The sequence below is a fragment of the Giraffa tippelskirchi genome, chromosome X (assembly GCF_054371585.1).
Source record: "Giraffa tippelskirchi isolate mGirTip1 chromosome X, T2T-mGirTip1v1.2.pri, whole genome shotgun sequence".
Lineage (NCBI taxonomy): Eukaryota > Metazoa > Chordata > Mammalia > Artiodactyla > Giraffidae > Giraffa > Giraffa tippelskirchi.
Window position 1 is genome coordinate 97,197,861 of NC_137289.1, and position 17,908 is coordinate 97,215,768.

The 17,908-nt window shown below is 41.5% G+C and overlaps 1 protein-coding gene across 2 annotated transcripts in view; it reads right to left on the reverse strand.

Annotated features, from left to right (window-relative positions):
• DGKK (diacylglycerol kinase kappa) overlaps nt 1-17,410 on the reverse strand; it is a 167,761-nt gene extending 150,351 nt beyond the window's left edge. For both annotated transcript variants that reach the window (XM_081566972.1, XM_081566973.1), the window contains exon 1: nt 16,760-17,410. In XM_081566972.1, coding sequence (XP_081423098.1) covers nt 16,760-17,263 — 504 coding nt within the window. In that variant the 5' untranslated portion in view covers nt 17,264-17,410. The remainder of the gene's footprint in view (nt 1-16,759) is intronic.
• Between the last annotated feature and the right edge of the window lie 498 nt (nt 17,411-17,908).

Below are 17,908 nucleotides of genomic sequence, written 5' to 3' on the forward strand. Positions count from 1 at the left end.
AGTAAAATAGGGACTTCTAAAATCAGTTCTGAGCATATAAACCATATGGTTTACAGGCTTCTGGGGGTTGCTAAGGGAGCTGCTGTATTTAAATGTGAGGAATTAGTATCAGGATTAGCCCATAAGACACCATAGGAAGATGTACCATTGCTAAAGATATTTTAGTTTCACTTGTCAGAAAATTGCCAAAGCAGTTGACCCTTGAACAAAATGGGTTTGACTGTTCAAGTCCACTTACAGGTGGAGTTTTTTCAATAGTAAATGCTATAATACTACATGATTTGCGGTAGGCTAAATCTGCGGATGTAGAATCTTGGATATGGAGGAAGCGCATATAAGGAGGAAGTCCAAATACAGAGGGCCAACTACAAATTATACACAGATTTTTGACTGAGTGGAAAGTTGCTGCTCCTAACCCCAGAGTTGTTCAGGGGGTCAGTTGATTCTGTTAGTGTGAGGCATTTGACTGCCATCTGCAGGAAAACTGTTAGAATAAATATCTGTATCTATCTTTATGATGTCTACTTTGAAAGGTGGCCCCTTAGGCATGGCAGCCTCACACAGTGTACAACCTGCATAACTTTATGTGGTGATCCTGCCTAGTAGCTAGTCTAGAAATGGTAGAAGTTTTCTACCTCGTTTAATGGAGAAGCTCCTTCTGATTGGAAACAAGATGGCCATTAGAGTTCCCTGCTAAGTAAGTAGAGACTCCATGTTCACTTTCCTGATCAGAGCATTTTCAAGCTCAGGGTGCTGATCTGATCAGAGGCATTGGTAAAATAAATTAAGGCTTTTCCTGTAACTAGTAGAAAGCTATTTTGGATAAAACTTGGACTTCCAAGGGGACATCAAAGCTTAATTGTTGCTTCTTATTCCTCACAAGAAAGGGAGAACCTCAGAATAGTCATATTGACATCTACCTTCAAATTCAGGTGCCAGATACAGGAGAAATTTGACACCAAGATAATGAGTCAGGAGCTTTTCAATTATGGTGAAAAGAATACCATAAATAAATTAAATTCTGATTAACAGTTAAGATAGTGAAAATTGTGCCAAGTAGTTAAACACAAAACCTTGCTCTCTATATACCATAAGTATAATATTCTTTAGTGTTGCTATACTTGTGTTTTAATAAATTTGTATTATTTAAAACAACCTGACTAAATAACTCATCATTCTCATTTTTATCAGGATTACACATATAACTCAAGACTAGTAATTCAAGTTCACATGATCAACACATGAGTGCTAATAATACATAGGGTCCTTCTGGGTGAGTTAGAAAAAACTACAGCCTTCTGGGAGGATAGGAGGCAGCTCCACCTCCCATCATCTATTGGTAATGCACCTGCGTATTTAAGTCCAGTTTTTGAGGGGTGAGTATATTAAAACTTACTTGCATACCTAAAGAAAGAAAGTGATGATGGCAAATATCATGGCACATATGCAAATGACACTAAAATAAGCCAACATTTGCATATTTTTTTATTTTTGAAATAGGTATTTTAAATCTAATTTTTCACTCAGTCTTTATATTTTCATAAAGTAGTTCAGCCACCATGTATGGAGTGGCATGAAGTATGTTAGTTCCTAAGAGCCTTATCTTGATAGCCTTAATGGGACACAAGCTGATAATCTTAGTTCATGAGAAGCAGAAGTTAGTACAGGGTGGTGGTACAGGAGTCCAGAAAAAGGGCACCCAACCCAGATGGGATACCAGTGAAGACTTGCTAGAGAAGACTGCTGAACTGAACTGAGTCAGCCGCACATTACTGGCTTCGTTTAAGAATCACAAAAGCTTCCATGCCATTCTCCCATATCATCCCGCCCTCGCCATGGCATGGAAGCATGTAAATTATCATATGTGAACTGAATCGCCAGTCCAGGTTCAATGCATGATACAGGGTGCTCGGGGCTGGTGCACCGGGATGACCTGGAGGGATGGGATGGGGAAGGAGGTGGAAGGGGGGTTCTGGAAGGGGAAAACATGTACACCCATGGTGGATTCATGTCAATGTATGGCAAAAAATATATATATATATATATATATATATATATATATATATATATAAAAGAAAAAAAAAAGAATCACAAAAGCTAAGCCATAGAAAGATTAAGCAGTTTACTCCTGATTACACAGCTATATAAAGAGGGATCAGGACTAGAACCAATATGAAGTACCTCCCAATCCAAGAAAGAGTCAAAACTATTGAATGTCTGGTTACAAGGTATCATTTCTATTTATTTCAGAAATAAATTTTATTTGAGAAAGTTCCATACTTATATGCTTCTTAGTCACATACATACATACATACATACATTAGAATATCAGAAAAATTCAGGCACACCATAATAATCCAAACCTGTAGCCTTTTAGGATAGCTAATTAACACCTATACCACAGTCCTGGCAACCTCTAGTTCTTCATTTTGTGGTTGCTACAGCTTGCAATGCAGGAGACCTGGGTTCGATCCCTGGGTCAGGAAGATCCTCTGGAGAAGGGAATGGCAATCCACTCCAGTATTCTTGCCTGGAGAATCCCAGGACAGAGGAGCCTGGCAGGCTACAGTCCGTGGGTTGCAAAGAGTCACACACAACTGAGCAACTAAGACACACACACACACAAACACACAGAGCTTGCTACAGGAAGATGTATTGCATAAAAATGAGGCACTAGCTCTAACTTCCTCAGGTACCAACTTTAAGAAACATAAGTCATTCAAATCATTCTCCAAAGTTCTTCCACCACCAAAGGCAGAAGACAAAAGCGCTGCTAATTCATTGTGTAATTAGGGTTTATTATAACTAGCATATATTAGTTTAAAGTCTCATCACTGCTTCGAATTGGTTTTGTCCTGTCTTTATTTGTGCTTAATTATCCTATTTTATATGTGTTTAATTTTGTAGGATACTTTATATTCTTTTTGGATGCAGGCAGAGTGTGAATTCTAAATAAATAATAACAATAGATTACATTTATGTAGAACTGGCTCTTTTATGTGCTGCATGTGCACATTAAAAACATTTTTATTGGAGGATAATTGCTTTACAATATTGTTTTCTGTTTACAATATTGGCTTCTGCCATATATCAACATGAATCAGTCATAGTTATACATATGTGCCCTCCCTCTTGAACTTTCCTCCCACCTCCCACCCCATCCCACCCCTCTAGGTTGTCACAGAGCCCTGGGTTGGGCTCCCTGTGTCACACAGCAAATTCCCACCGGCTATCATTACTCAGCTATAATGCGTTTGAGTCAGTCCTAATGAGGTGGATGAACCTATTGTATAGAGTAAAGTAAGAGTAGAGTAACCTATTGTATAAAGCCTATTGTATAGAGTAAAGTAAGAAAGAAAAAGACAAATATTATATATTAACACATGTGCATGGAATCTAGAAAGATGATACTGATGAACCTATTTGCAGGGCAGCAATGGAGACACAGACATAGAGAACAGACTTGTAGACAGTGTGGAAAGTACAGGGTGGGATGAAATGAGGGAGTAGCATGGAAACATATACATTACCTCAAATGCACATTTTACAGTACCCTGGGGCCCCTTACAAAATCAATATGTATAATATATTTATACCCATTTTATAGGTCTTGGAACAATTTTACTGTTTTAAATTATTACAGAAGCTTACAGTTATATATTAGCTTTTATTACCTACTTTTAGTTCTATCTACAATTTACTTGTGGTGTCCTTGGTCAGGAACACAATCCCCAATAACAAAAATGTTTCTACAAGCAAAGACAGTGTACATTATGACAATCTACTTTATAAGACAGCTGTAATACATTCCTGGGGTGGGTGAGGAGGGAGGAACTCTCTAGAATGACCATGTTTCCAGGACAGTATTATCTAGTTTCTGGAATATTAGGTCAAATTTTAAACTCTGACTTTCTTCTTTTTATTATACAGTGTGTTCCTACATCACCAGCACCCTTGCTAAGAAGCCAGTACTAAACAGGGAGTACAAAATCACTTTCCTATTAGCTTAAAATAAAGAATTGGGAAGGTAGGTCAGTTACAAATCCAAATTAGCATAGATAAGGACTAATGAAATACTTCTTGCATTTGTGTTAAATATTAGGCTTTCATTTGACTTCATTGAGAAAAACATTAAAAGATTCTACTGCTAAAAAGGTTTTTTTAAAACACTGGACTAGTGTTTTAAAAACACTCCAAAGATCCCTTTCACGACAGTATATGGGTCTACAATACTGAAGATAAAAGGTTTCACTGGATTCCCATCATGGTTTCTCATTTTCTCTGTTGAAAACCCCATGGTATGAAATAGGAAAAATATTGAAGAGAAAGCACATTAGACTCTTACAAAAGTGGAATGTGGTCAAAGAAGGCCCAAAGCAATAGAAAAGGGACACTAGATAGTGTAATTAGTTTCTTCCATTTTTAGTTTTAGTAGTTTTATTTGAAATTTAGTATACAAGGAAATTAAAAGTGTTTAATTACATGCCTTATCAGCCAACCCTCTGCTTCAGTCATTATTTTACAAATCAACAGCTCTCCAATGGTTGTACCTCATCAGTCGAATGATACACACAATTGTATAAGTTGCCCTCAAAGTTTCAATAGGACTTTCCCCAATCCACTTTATTTTCCACAACATTTCAATCTGTAGTCTACAATTTTATCAAAGTGACCTTTACTTCTAAGTCCATATACCTCACTCTCCTGTCTGTAGGTCCTGGCCTCACCTGCCCAATTCAAGCATAATTCTTCTTCAAGGATACCATAATTCTTCAAGCATACCACATTTCTACCTGATATTTTCCACTGTCACTGCTTAATTTAATTCCACTTTTCTCTAGGTTTGAGGAAAATATAGTGTTCCCACTCTCCTCAAACAATTTCATTCTTTCTCCTAAATTTCTTATATCAAAGTAAATTTGCTATCAGGCAATCCCTTATATCTGAATCTAACCCATCCATGAAAAGTTGTAAGAGAGTGAATTTTGGGTAATGGGCAAATTTATTCCATTCTTATCAATTGGAAAAGTAATAATGCTTTCCCATTCCATCTTCAAAATCCTCAACCGACTTAGTGTTTTCATTAAAACACTGTAAAATACTTATGTAACTGTCCTCCAAATATGTACAATATTGTAAAGCATTTAAAACATCAATGTGTGTGTGCTAAGTTGCTTCAGTCATATCCAACTCATTGCAATCCTGTTGACTGTAGCCCACCAGGCTCCTCTGTCCATGGGATTCTCCAGGCAAGAATACTGGAGGGGTTGCCATGCCCTCTTCCAGGGGACCTTCCTCACCTGGGATCAAACCCGCATTTCTTACATCTCTGCATTGACAGGTGGGTTCTTTACCACTAGCGCCACCTGGGAAGCCCAGAACATCAATATCTAATTAACACTTAATGAACTGATTAGCAGATATGTGTAGTTCACAATAATGCTTATGCTATACTGAATACAAAGAAACAAACAAACGAAAAAACAAAGCTGGCTTTCAAGCTGCCTGGGAATGTATGTTTTTGATTTGCACCATTAGAAGAAAAGGATTTTTCTTCTTTTTAAAAAACTTTAGTTCCAATGAGGAATGATGGAAAGGCAAAATAAGGCTTTTCCAAGAACTTCTAGACAGAGGACTCACTAGTGAGAAGCAATATAATAGGAAAATCATGAAGAGAGCCACTGAATGGGTGCTTGGATTCCATGTGAAACCAAAGTGAAGTCAAAAACAAACAAAAATGTCCTGGAGATCTTGTTACCAAGTTGAGTACATTAAAGCAAAGGAGACCAATGTAAACACCAAAATTATCATTTTAATTAGTCTTAACATTAGTCAAGCTGATTAAGTTGAGGGAGAAAGGGACAACAGTATCCAAATTATGGGTAAGAGAAAAGTTATGTTCTACTCAAGTCTGGCAGGAGGGAAATCATCACAATAAGCATTAATTGAGGTTAGTGAGAAGAGCACCAACTTCCTAATTTTCTGAAATCAATAATCATGTTTTATAGCCTCATTTACTTTCCTCTCTGCTGTTTATGCTTAGCTGTTTTAATAATGCTACATCATATTTTCCTTTTATACTGCAAGGGAGATGTACAGTGATGTAAGTAAACCATGAAATAGTATGTTAAAGGTAGATATTAGATGCAAATGACACTTATTAAAGGAAAGTTAACAATCAAGGTAATTCTAAAATAGGATGTGGCGACTACTGTTAGAATCAGGGTTTGGAGGATGATGCTATGATGCTGAAGCCACTTCAGGAGAATGGGAACTCAACTCACAAAGCCCAGGGTTAATGAAAAATTTTCCTGACTTCAAGCATCTCTACTCAGAGCCAAGGAGATGAACAAATTTTACTCAGCAGGTACCTTTCATTTCCTGCCTCAAGCTGCAAAATCCCAGAAGAGAACATTAGCTGCAGCAGAAAGCAAATGAATGAACATCCAGGATTCTGAGTGTTCTTAGTTGAGTCCCGTAAGCAGTGCTTCTAGCCTCTCCTACTCCTGGAGGCAGGGGCCAAGCTCAGTCCCCATGCCCATCACTTCTTGTTTCAGAAGAACTCACCAAAGCTCTGGGTGGGAGCATCACGCTTCATCTCTCAGAATCCCACAGTATCACGGGCCTTGCCTTGTGTTTCTATGAGGGAAACAAGGCAATGGGAATCCCTGTTCTCAGGGGCCAATATCTCTCTTACAGGCTCTTTAAAAGCAAAAGACTTAAACGGCAAATACTTGTAACACTTTGGAAGATGAGAATCTCTAAGTGTTACAGACAAGGCTGAAGATTCTGATCTTAATACTGCATTGTTATTGTTTAGTTGCTAAGTCGTGTCCAACTCTTTTGTGACACCATGGACTGTAACCCACCAGGGTCCTCTGTCCATGGGATCTCCCAGGCAAGAATGCTGGAGTGGGTTGCCATTCCCTTCTCCAGGGGATCTTCCTGTTCCAGGGATGGAACCCACATCTGCTTTGGCAGGCCGGTTCTTAACCACTTAGCCACTCAATACTGCATTACATTTGCCTTTTAAATTACTGATTCAATTCTGGTTGGATTGTACACATTTTATTAACTCTCTTAATTTTCTACATTTGGTTAATGAAAGCTGGATAAATTGAATAGTCTTTCGCCTAATAATTGTTGATAATGTCCTCACACATAGGTATTTCCCTTCTGGGTAGGAGGTACACAGAAAAACCTGATTCTGTAACTTTGTGTTAAAGAGACAAAGCCATCACATTTTTGCATATGGCTAAAAAATAGTCTCAGAAACTTAGATTTTCCTTTTGGAAATTTAACAGTGAGTCTCTCCCAAACTCAAGTCACAAACCTAGCTGGAAAAATGAAATCTAGGTGACCAAGTAAATGTGAGTTCAGTCTGCTATTTATATATGAGACATTCTGTTTGTGTAGACACAACAATTGTGTATGCATAAAATGTGTACTCTCATTGCTTTATACCTCTAATACATCCCTTAATAGTTATGTTTCAAGCACATGTTTAGCAAGCATATCATACAGGCAGATACATTTTAAGCTAAAATTAATTAGTGTTTACTGGGCCAGGAAGATCCCCTGGAGAAGGGAATGGCTACCCACTCTAGTATTCTTCCCTGGAGAATTCCATGGACAGAAAAGCCTGGCGGGCTACAGTCCATGGGGTCACAAAGAGTCAGACAGGACTGAGTGACTAACACTTTCACTTTTTTTCACTTTCAAATACAGTGCAGAACAATGCACATGACCTAATGATTAAGTGAGGGAGGTGACTGGGGTAGGAGGAAGCTTGAGACATAATTGCACATTCCCTAACATCTTACTGTTGTAGACTATAAGCATATATTCATAGAAAATAAATGGGGAAAATATATGAGTAATTATCTCTTGATTGGTCGGTTGCTATATAATTTTTCTTTACTTTTCGGAAGCTTTCATGATTTTCCACATTCCCTGAAATTAGTATATATTTCATTATTTTATTGCATTACATTTTTGTTTAAGAAGAGGTATGCTGAAAGAATTGACTGAGTGAATGCCTTGGTAAAGCAAGCTGGGAAAGCAAATAATCATTCCCTGTACAACTGTTTTGGTAACTGGGTCCCTCATTTACTAGTGTTGCTTCAAGGAAATCTCATCTATGTGATTTTTCCCCCCATGGATTCCTCAGCGCTAAGCAAGTAGGGACACAAAAGAGGCACTCAGTGTAATTAGAATTTTTTTAAAAATCCTTTAAAAAACTGAAGTATAGTTAGTTTACAATGTGTTAGTTTCAGGTATACAGCAAAGTGATCCAGTTATACATATATATACATACCTACTCTTTTTCAGATTATTTTCCATTATAGGTTATTACAAGATCTTGAATATAGTTCCCTGTGCTATACAGTAGGACCTTCAATTTAATTTTTAAATAAGTAAAGTAAGTTAAAAATTTGGAAAACATTGAGTCTTATTCTCTGCTTATAAACCTGACTTGGAAATTGTATATATTTGTAAGAGCCAAGCCCTTTATCACTCTACAAGAACAGACATTTAAGTGAGCACATGATTAGACAACCACTGTCAGAACACCATTATTGAACTGGCTAAGCTCCTTCTCAGCTAGGTATGGGTGTGTATCTAATTTGAAAATTAGTAGTAAGAATGCCATTGCTTTAAGTTTATCATCAGCTCTTGAAGTTCTATAGTATTAGAGAGGCATAATAATACAGCTAATTCCCAAATTATTTCTGTTTCGTTTGGAAAAGAAGTCTATGATTTTTTCCTCAGAAGGTTTTCCTTCTTAATTCTGTTTTCCATGGACAGGATTTGCCTTTCCTGAGTGTACACCCTGACTGATGGATGGGAAAGGTTAACCAGAAATGGGCTGGGGGGCAGAGAGAAGCCAGCCTAGAATTAAACATTGACTACGCTTCAGCCTACTTGGTGGTTCAGTGGTAAAGAATTTGGCTGCCAATGCAGGAGTCATGGGGTCCATCTCTGGATCAGGAAGATCCCCTGGAGAAGGGAATGGTAACCCACTCCAGTATTCTTGGCTGGAGAATCCCATGGACAGAGGAGCCTTGTGGGCTACAGTCCATGGGGTAGCAAAGAGTCGGACACCACTTAGCAACTAAACAACAACAACAACAAACTCTTCAGCCTCATGTTCTGAATTTAAGGTTCACTGGTGTGTGTGCCATGCATGCTAACTCACTTCAGTCATGTCCAACTCCTTGCAACCCTGTGGGCCTTAGCTTACCAGGCTCCTCTGCCTATGGGATTCTCCAGGCAAGAATACTGGAGCAGTTTGCAATGCTCTCCTCCAGGGATCTTGCTCTCCTCCAGGAGTTCTTCCTGACCCAGAGATTGAACCCACATCTCTAGGTCTCCGGCATTGGCAGGCAGGTTCTCTACCAATAGCACCACCTGGGAAGCCCTAGGTTCACTGGTTCTAGAATGATATAACCTTTTCTTCGTGTAATAATTTCTAGTCTTTAGAGTGGGGTGGGTGGAGAGGGTATTTCTTCTTAAAAGACTGGTCTTTTTTCTCATTTTTCCTCTTTCTTTAAAAAATTTCTTTAGGGGAATAAAGTTCAAGGCTGTTGGTGAGATTATGGCCAACTTGCCTTAGGTTAGGAGGGTTTCTCTTCTTTTCCTCTTAAATCTCTCTCTTTTTTTTTTCTAAACCGTTTTGAGTGTGGAGAGGAATCATTATTGATTTTAGTGAAGTTGAGGGTATCTCTTATGATGGAAATTTTTTTCTTTAGAGGGAGCACCTCTCTTTAGATTTGGAGGACTTCCATTTAAAAAAAAAAAAAAACAGGTATTGTGGACAGGAGCTCTAAAGGCCACTGGCTTTAATGAGATTGGGGAGCCCTTCTCAGGAGGATTTCTCTTTCTTTCTTTAAAATAAGTAATCTATTTGGAAGAAGTAAGATTGGGAACATTTGTCTTTGAAAGAATTTCTTATTTTCCTTTTAATAAAAAAAATTTGAAGGCTGGAAGATAGATAAGGTACCGGGGTTCCGGTGAGACTGGGTGCATCTCCCTTTGAAGAACCTTTAGAAAGAGATTTTGTGTTTTATTTCTCCTTTTTATGGGGAGTGGGGTGGGTTGATTATCAGAAATAACATTCATTATTTTTAATAAGGCATTGGTTCACCTCGCCTATGAATTTCTTCCTTTAAAAAATTACTTCTTAATTTATTTTCTTCTTCCTCCTCTTCCATTCTTCCCTCCTTTCTACCCCTCCTTTTCCTCTCTCATCCTTTCTCTCCCTTTCCTCCTCCTCTTCTCCCACCTCCCTCATTCTCTTTCTTTCTTTCTTTGGAGAAAGAATGTTCAGGGACTTCGGTGAGTTTAGGAGCTTCCTCATCCCCTAAAAAGGAGATTTCTCTTTTAAAATGTTACATTATTTTCTTTCTTCTTTCCCCTCTAATTCTAAATGGATTACTTGTTTTGAGAAAAGAGAACTTTGCGGAGACTGGGGACATCTTTCCTTAAGAGGACTTTCTTGGTCTTGTTTCTGTTTCTCTCTTACTTTTCCAAGTTAAAAATTTCTTATATCAAAAATAAAGCTTTGGGGTTTGGATGAATTCAGGTCACCTCTCACTAGAAGGATTTCCTGTTGTTTTTTCCTTCTTTTTAAAAATTGTTTGCATTTATTTTCATTGTGTTTGACAGAAAAGTTCATGTGTCTTTCTTTGTGAGATTGGAGCTTCTTTTTAAGAGGATTTTGTATTCATTTCTTTGATATTATCCCATCCACCAACACACATGTCTTTCCATCATTAATTTTATTTTAAATCTTAAAAATCCTAAAGAAATTGTATTTTGAAATAATATTCATGTGTTTGGTGAGGATGGGGCATCTCCCCTTATTTATTTATTTGTTTTTCCCCCTTTCATTGGAATTAAACATTCAGGAGATTTGGTAAGATCAGGGACCTTATCCTTTAATATTTCTTTCTTTATTTAGCTAAAATGTTTGCATATATCTGGGTGGAGGGATTCATAACTTTCATTGATTTTGATGATTTTGAAAGTATATATGCCCTTGAAGAGATTTTCCCTTTTGTTTTTCTCAAAAGAAAAAAAAAATGGAAGTGAATAAAATTTATTTTTCTTGGTGAGGTTGGAGGGCCTTAAGGGGATCCTCTCTTTTAAAATTTCTTTTTTTTTTAATTTATTCACTTGTTTGCTTATTTGTGGGAAGGTAGTAGGTTTATTATCATATAGTTGGAGGAACAATCTCTTATCTTTTTAATTAAGATATAATTCACATACCATAAAATTCACGATTTTACAGCATACAAGTCAGTGGTTTTTAGTATATTCACAAACTGTGCAAACATCGTGTTTGTGCTCATCATGTCTGACTCTTTGTGACCCTTTGGACTATAGCCCACAGACTTCTCTGTCCATGGGATTTTTCAGGCAAGAATACTGGGGTGGGTTGCCATTTCCTCCTCCAGGGGATCTTCCTGACTCAGGAATGGAACTTGCATCTTCTGTGTCTCCTGCATTGCAGGTGGATTCTTTACCACTGAGCCACTGGGGAAGCCCTACCCAAACATCACCATTGCCTAATTTCAGAACATTTTTATCATCCTCCAAAGAAACCCTATACCTTTTAGCTATCACCCACACTTACCCTCCCCCCTTCAGTTCCTGGCAACCACTAATCTACTTTCTGTCTCTAAGGATTTGCTTATTTTGGACATATCATATAATTGGAAGAGATGAATGTAGGGAGATTTGATGAGATTGGTGGACGTCAACTTATTTTTGCCCCCATAGGTTTTGTGAGAGACTGGGCATGGGCCATGAGGTGCAAATAAGGTTTATAAATTTCAAGAAAATTTTATGGTTAAAAATACTGTTTACCTTGAGATGATTTCTCATTCTTTCATTCTTTTCATTAATTTTTTTCTCTTGGGGACATGTTTCATGGGCTTTGTCCAGGGAGAGGAGCGCCTCCTTTTAGAATTTCTTTTTTTTTTTTTTTCTTAAAATAATTTTCAGGGGAGTTTCATTATCTGGGGTCATTGTCCCTTTCTTTTTTTAAAAATTTGTAAATTTGTTTCTTCTATTTTGAGAATAAGGTTTATTTGCTTTGGTGGGGGCGGGGGCATCTCCCTTTCAGAATGGCTGCTTTCTTTTTTAAATGCTTTAAGTTTCTTTTTCCCACTGAGAGAATTATAGCAGGCAGGCTTTGGAAAGATTGGGAACCATATCCCTAGCAGAATTTTTATTTATTTTCTTTCCAGAAAAAAAAGGGGGGCTTCTTTGGGAGTAATAGGTTCAGGGTCTTGTGCCTCTTCTCCTTCCTTCTCAGGCTCCTGTTCTATGATGGTCTCCTCTGGGAGCATCACACAGGGAACAGCAATCACTACTTAGGAAAAAAAAAATCAAGACTAATGGAATGTCAGCTTAAAAGTTTTTCTTAAACAAATGAGCATCCTGTGTGTCACAGAAAGGCATACGTTGGATTTTTTAAAACTCTATAATAGATAAATTGATAGTTATACCCTATTAGGTGTCACTGGAGAACGAAATGGCAACCACTCTAGTTTTCTTGCTTGGAGAATCTCATGGACAGAGGAGCCTGGTGGGCTACGGTCTGTGGAGGTCATAAAGAGTCAGACACCACTGAAGCGACTTAGCACACATGCACTCATTAGGTATCACATTCTATTTTTGTTCTCCCCCACCCTGCTGCCTTCTTCAGGGGAATAAAAGAGTTAATAATGCAGAGGAAAGCATTCTGCAAACTGTAGAGTGCCATACTAGCAGTAGGAATTATATAATCCTTGTTATAATGCCCCTGACTGCTTTCCTGGCCTCTGTGGATTTTTCCCCTTTCCCTGGAAGCACTTTGGGTAACTGATGGATCAGCCGTTCCTGTGCCTTTTGGGCTGCAGATCCGCAGAAGCCCCGGTTGGAGATTTTAATAAACACATAAGAACTGTATTCTCAGAAAAGAAAGACCACTGGCCAAATATTTCATTATCTTTTTTAGAACATCCTGCAGCAAATGCTCAGGTGCTCTCAGAATATACCAAATACATCAGATGGTGTCATCAAAACCTGGCAAGGAGGGGGGAAAGAGTCTAAGAGGAAAGAAAGTAATTTCATCCTGACCTTCAACAGGTTAAACATTCGAATCTACAATCCTGAAGCTGTTTACAGTCACTGCAGATATTCTGTTCACTTAGGGAAAAAATGTATTACCCCTGAAATCAACAACATCATTAGTCTGCTGCTGCCGGGACTGCAGGGAATAAGGACACTTTCCAAATCAGTTTTTTAATTGTTAGTAATTTGCTTCTTAATTATGATTCTAACATTCATTCTGAAAATGGAAAGATTGACTGCATTTCCCCAAGGCCTATATATTCCAGGCTATTTAAATAAGCATTTACTTATCCCTCTGAAACAAGTGAGAATGCGTTTTTTATTCATTCACAGAAGCAGTCTCTATGTCATTGCTGAAAATGGAATTGATAGGTTTCAAGCTTCAGCAAGTGTTTATTGAGCAAAAATAGTAAGGGCTGAATTGTATTGGGCACTGGGAAGGAGAGATGGTATCTACCTTTGAGAAGCTCGGTCATAGGTAAGATAATAAAGCATTCCAGCAAGAATTACCAGGTGTCATATAAGCAAATGCTTGCTGCTTTGCAAGAAAACGTGTGCAAAAATACCAGGAAACTGTTCTGTTATGGTTTGGGATATAATGGTAACTGCTGTGTAGTCATTAGGAGTGAGGGATACAGAGGCCCCTCTCCACCCTAGAAATAAAAGCCACAAAAGTGTATTTCATCGGTCACCTGTGTGGTGTGATTATAATTTCATAGCTGATCAAACACAATGAATAAAAATACACATGGTCTTTCTTCAACCACAGCTGAGGGAAAGGAAGCAAATATGGTTCACATGTAGCCCCCCACCCCCTGCCCAAAAGAGTTATAGCATTGTTAAAGAACCAATTCACACGTCTTTACTTACACTTGCTGCCACCAGGTGGGAGACCATGGCTCATTTCCTGGAAATTAAACCATTTCAGAAAGGAAGGAAATAGATTTGGTTCACAGACTGTTATTCTGGTAGCTATTTGGAAAGAAAATATGAGCCCCCTTTTCTCTGTCTCTACCCTTATGCTTGTCATAGATTTGCAACCAGCAGGTTCTAAAACCCCCAAAGAGAGCAGACCACACACTGGAAGACTTTTTTTTTAGTGCAGTACTGGTGAGCAAAGTTATCTGGGAGAAATTTGCAGTCACATTCAAAGCCTTGGTTTCACTCATTTCATCCTTTGATTTATCAGGCTAGTTTCATGCTACTGGTACTGACTGTGACTTACCATGTAGGATTTCATCGTATGATGAGAGCTATATATTGTTTTGATCTCTAAGATTCTGTGTGTGTGTGTGTGTGTGTGTGTATGTCATTCCCCAAGCTTGCCTCAAGAAGGCAGTGTCTGAGAACAATGCAACAAAACCCTAGATAAGATGGCAGCCTATTTGCCTTGAATGTTAAGATGCAAGTCAGCTGGTTATGGGTGCTGTTTGCCTGAGGAGAATGCAGCCGAGAATGGTCCTATCACTGAAGATTAGGTGCTCCCTGCACCAGGGAGCAATTGCATAGCAACACCTAGACTGTGGGAGAAGTGTTTGCTCCTGGCAGTTTTAGCATTACCCAGATTTTGGCATCCTTCAAAACCCTCTAGGGTTCGTGTATATGGCCCTTTTCACAGATGGGAAGAAACTCACTCTACAAGATGAGTGACTGAACAAAAGACAAGCTCTACTTGGCAAAATCAAACTGGAGGGAAGTGGTCATGGTCACCTGCCAAGACGGCCAAGTACCTGTGGGTCAGCTGACCAGCACGCCTGAATGGACACTGTGTGGAGGAAGCTAACCTGGTTCCCCTACCTTGATGCTCCTTATCTGTCTGGCAACAGAAATTTTCTTGTCAAGCTAGTGAGAGATGCTTTCCCTCTGTCACAGGGCTCATCCCTGGAGCTCCCGGCCTCCAGTCAGTCTTTCAGAGGCCAAACAGGCCATACATTCACTGACCATCCTGGTAATTAAGCCCTCAGGTGTCAGTTTCTCAGTCCTGCTGTTGGAATCTCAAGAAGGCCACAAGTCAGGTCGGCCATATGGGTCTCCCTCTTATCAGCTTTATGCAAACTCTTCCAAAAAAGACAAGAGCAAGCACCCGGTTAGGGTGACCTCCCAGGTCCAGCTGCCCTAGAAATCACTGCAGGTAAGGGCTGCAGGAGGAAACGGTGGGGCGTGGAGATCCACCCTCTGTGAAAGCGGGATTGTTGGATTTTTTTTTTTAATCTTAATCCCCTGCAGTTCTGTTTTCTTTCTTTTGAAACCTGTGCACTTTTACCCCCTGTGAAACTTCCCTTCGTTTTTCCTTTTTCCGTCATTTATCATTCCAGTTATTTTGCAAATTCAAGCCTCCCTATTCATAACTCATGAAGCGACCAGAGCTTCCATTTCCATTTCGAGATGACAACCTCTGTCCCCCATTCCCCTACATTCTACAAGTGTGCGGTCCAGAGTGACAGGATTCTGAGCCTTGTCCCTATGCCCTGCTAAGCAGCAGGTTGGTGTGGTGTGTTGTTTCTGTGTTTTGTATTGTTTTTCTTTGGGGCAAAGCTCAATGAAGGTGTATGTATACGTTATTATGATTTTCACAATCTTGTGGAACGAAGTTTAGGAAAACGAAGAGTAGGGGGAGCACAAAGAAAGCATGAGAGACAGACTCCTGAAGATCAGACGCGGTTTTCGGGGTTTCAAGGTCCAAGGAAAGACCGAAAACCTTCTTTCTTCCCCCTCCCCCCTTAGCAGGAGGATCCCGGTGAAGTGCAACATTTACAAAGGCGTCTCTGAAGACTGGAAGAGAGGAGGGTTCCCATTCACACGCTCTCAAATACCAACTCCTATTTTCCTGTCTTTAAACCGGGACTCCTGTACCATTCCAATTGGCACCAGTGTGGGATGCCAGTCGCCCGCTTGTGACGCGGCCCATCACTGTTACACTGTGTTTGCACCTACCTGCCGGGAAATCCTGCAAACAGATGGAATGGTGGCTTCGACGCACGCATGCTCTCCCCGTCCTCTCGGGCGAACCCTGCCCTTCCCCTGCAGTGCGCGTAGGCGCCGCCCAACCCCTAATCCCCACCCGAATCGAGTACCAGCGCCTAGTGGGCAACAGAGACTCCGGGCCCTTCCCTGGAGCGCTGCCAGTTGCGCCCAAGCTGAGGACTCCCTCCCCAGTGGCAGGGAGGGGGTCAAGCAAACGACTGCGGCTCCACAGCTTGGGCCTCTGCGGCAGTGACCGCGGCTAATAGGTGTATCCCACCGCCCCCACTCAATCCCATCCCTGGGTACTGTGGACCGGCCGCTAACACCTCTCTAGGTCTCTTTCGCTCCCTGGGTCGTCTTCCTCTTCTTTTTCAAGATACAGGCGCTCACCGCACTGTCACTTCTCATAGGGAACACTGCTCTGACTCCCAGCCGGTGCTATCACCCCCATTTCTAGCCCCCAACAGCCCACTCTCACTTCCACATGTTGCTTCCCGCCTCCCAACCGCTTCCCTCTCCCCTAGGTTCCCACATCCCCGCATCTTTCTGAGCATCTTTGCTAGTCCGTGGCAACCAAATGGGATGCTAAGGGTGCCCAGAGTCCCGAAAGCAGGATAGCCATACGGCCTCGCCTGGCTTCGAGCCCTCCCGCCCCAGGGGGTCTTTTTCTTACCTTTATACTGGACAGTGGCGCTGGCACTGGTGTTCGCGGCGTTGGCGATGTCCTTAGACCCTTCTCTGGAGCGACCACCGGACACTGCAATAAATGTGGTGCTGGGCTCTGCTCCAGACGGGACACTTGAGCCGGCTCAGGGCAGGACTCTGTGGCTGGTTCTCTGGCTGGTACTGGGGCCGGCTCGGGGGCCGGTTCTATGGCTGGTACTGGGATCGGCTCAGGGGCTGGATCTGGGGCTGGTTCTCTATCTGGTTCTAGGATCGGTTCTGTGTCGAGTTCTGAGGCTGGTTCTGGGGTCGCCTCCGGACCAGGTTCTGGAGCAAGCTCTGGACAGAACTGCGGTGCCGGTTCCAGCGAAGGCGCGCGGAGCAGCTGAGCCCGCGCCAGCGGCGACGGCAGGAGCGGCGGCGGCCACGGCGGCGGCGGCTCCGGAGATTCCGTGGGCTGCTCTCCATCCTGAGGCGGGGCAGTGCCCTGGGCCGCGGCAGCTCCGCGGTCCATGGCCGCACACCACCTCAGGTCCGGGCAGCGGGTGCCCTTGAATTCGGAGGGCTAAAGTACCCTCGGGCGCCCCGCCCACCCCAGTTCAACAACCCCTTTCAAGGTGCCAAACTTTCCCCCGCCCCGCTCCATGGCTGGCTCTGCTCTGAGGTCTAACCGGGGGATGCTCGGCGTCTCCCAGTGCAGGAACACGCCCCTCGGTGAGCGCACACCTCTTCGTAAGCAGCCACGGGCCGGATGGGCGGGAAGCAGAGGGGCTTGAGAACGCGGACTGGACAGAGAGCTTGATGACCTCCTAGCGACGCGCGGGAGGGGAGGGGGGGAGACAAAAAGGGGAGGGGGAGTGGGGAGGCGTTGAGAGGGGGGTGTTGGAGCCCCGCTGTGTTTAACCCTTTAGTGACGCAAATGCGAAAAAAAATAAAAAATAAAAAGCTAGAAGCTAACTTGAGGGTCTTTGCAATCCCCCTTACCACCCAGCTGTGAGCTGCTGCCCAGGTCGGCTTCCATCCTGTGTCTGCTCTCTCACCTCAGCAGCAGGTGAACCTAGCCTCGGACCAACCTCTTGCCCCCATCTCCAAGCCTCTGTGGGCAAGTAATCCTTTTTTTCTAACCAGGGAAAAGAAACTGGGTGGCACGGGGTTGGCG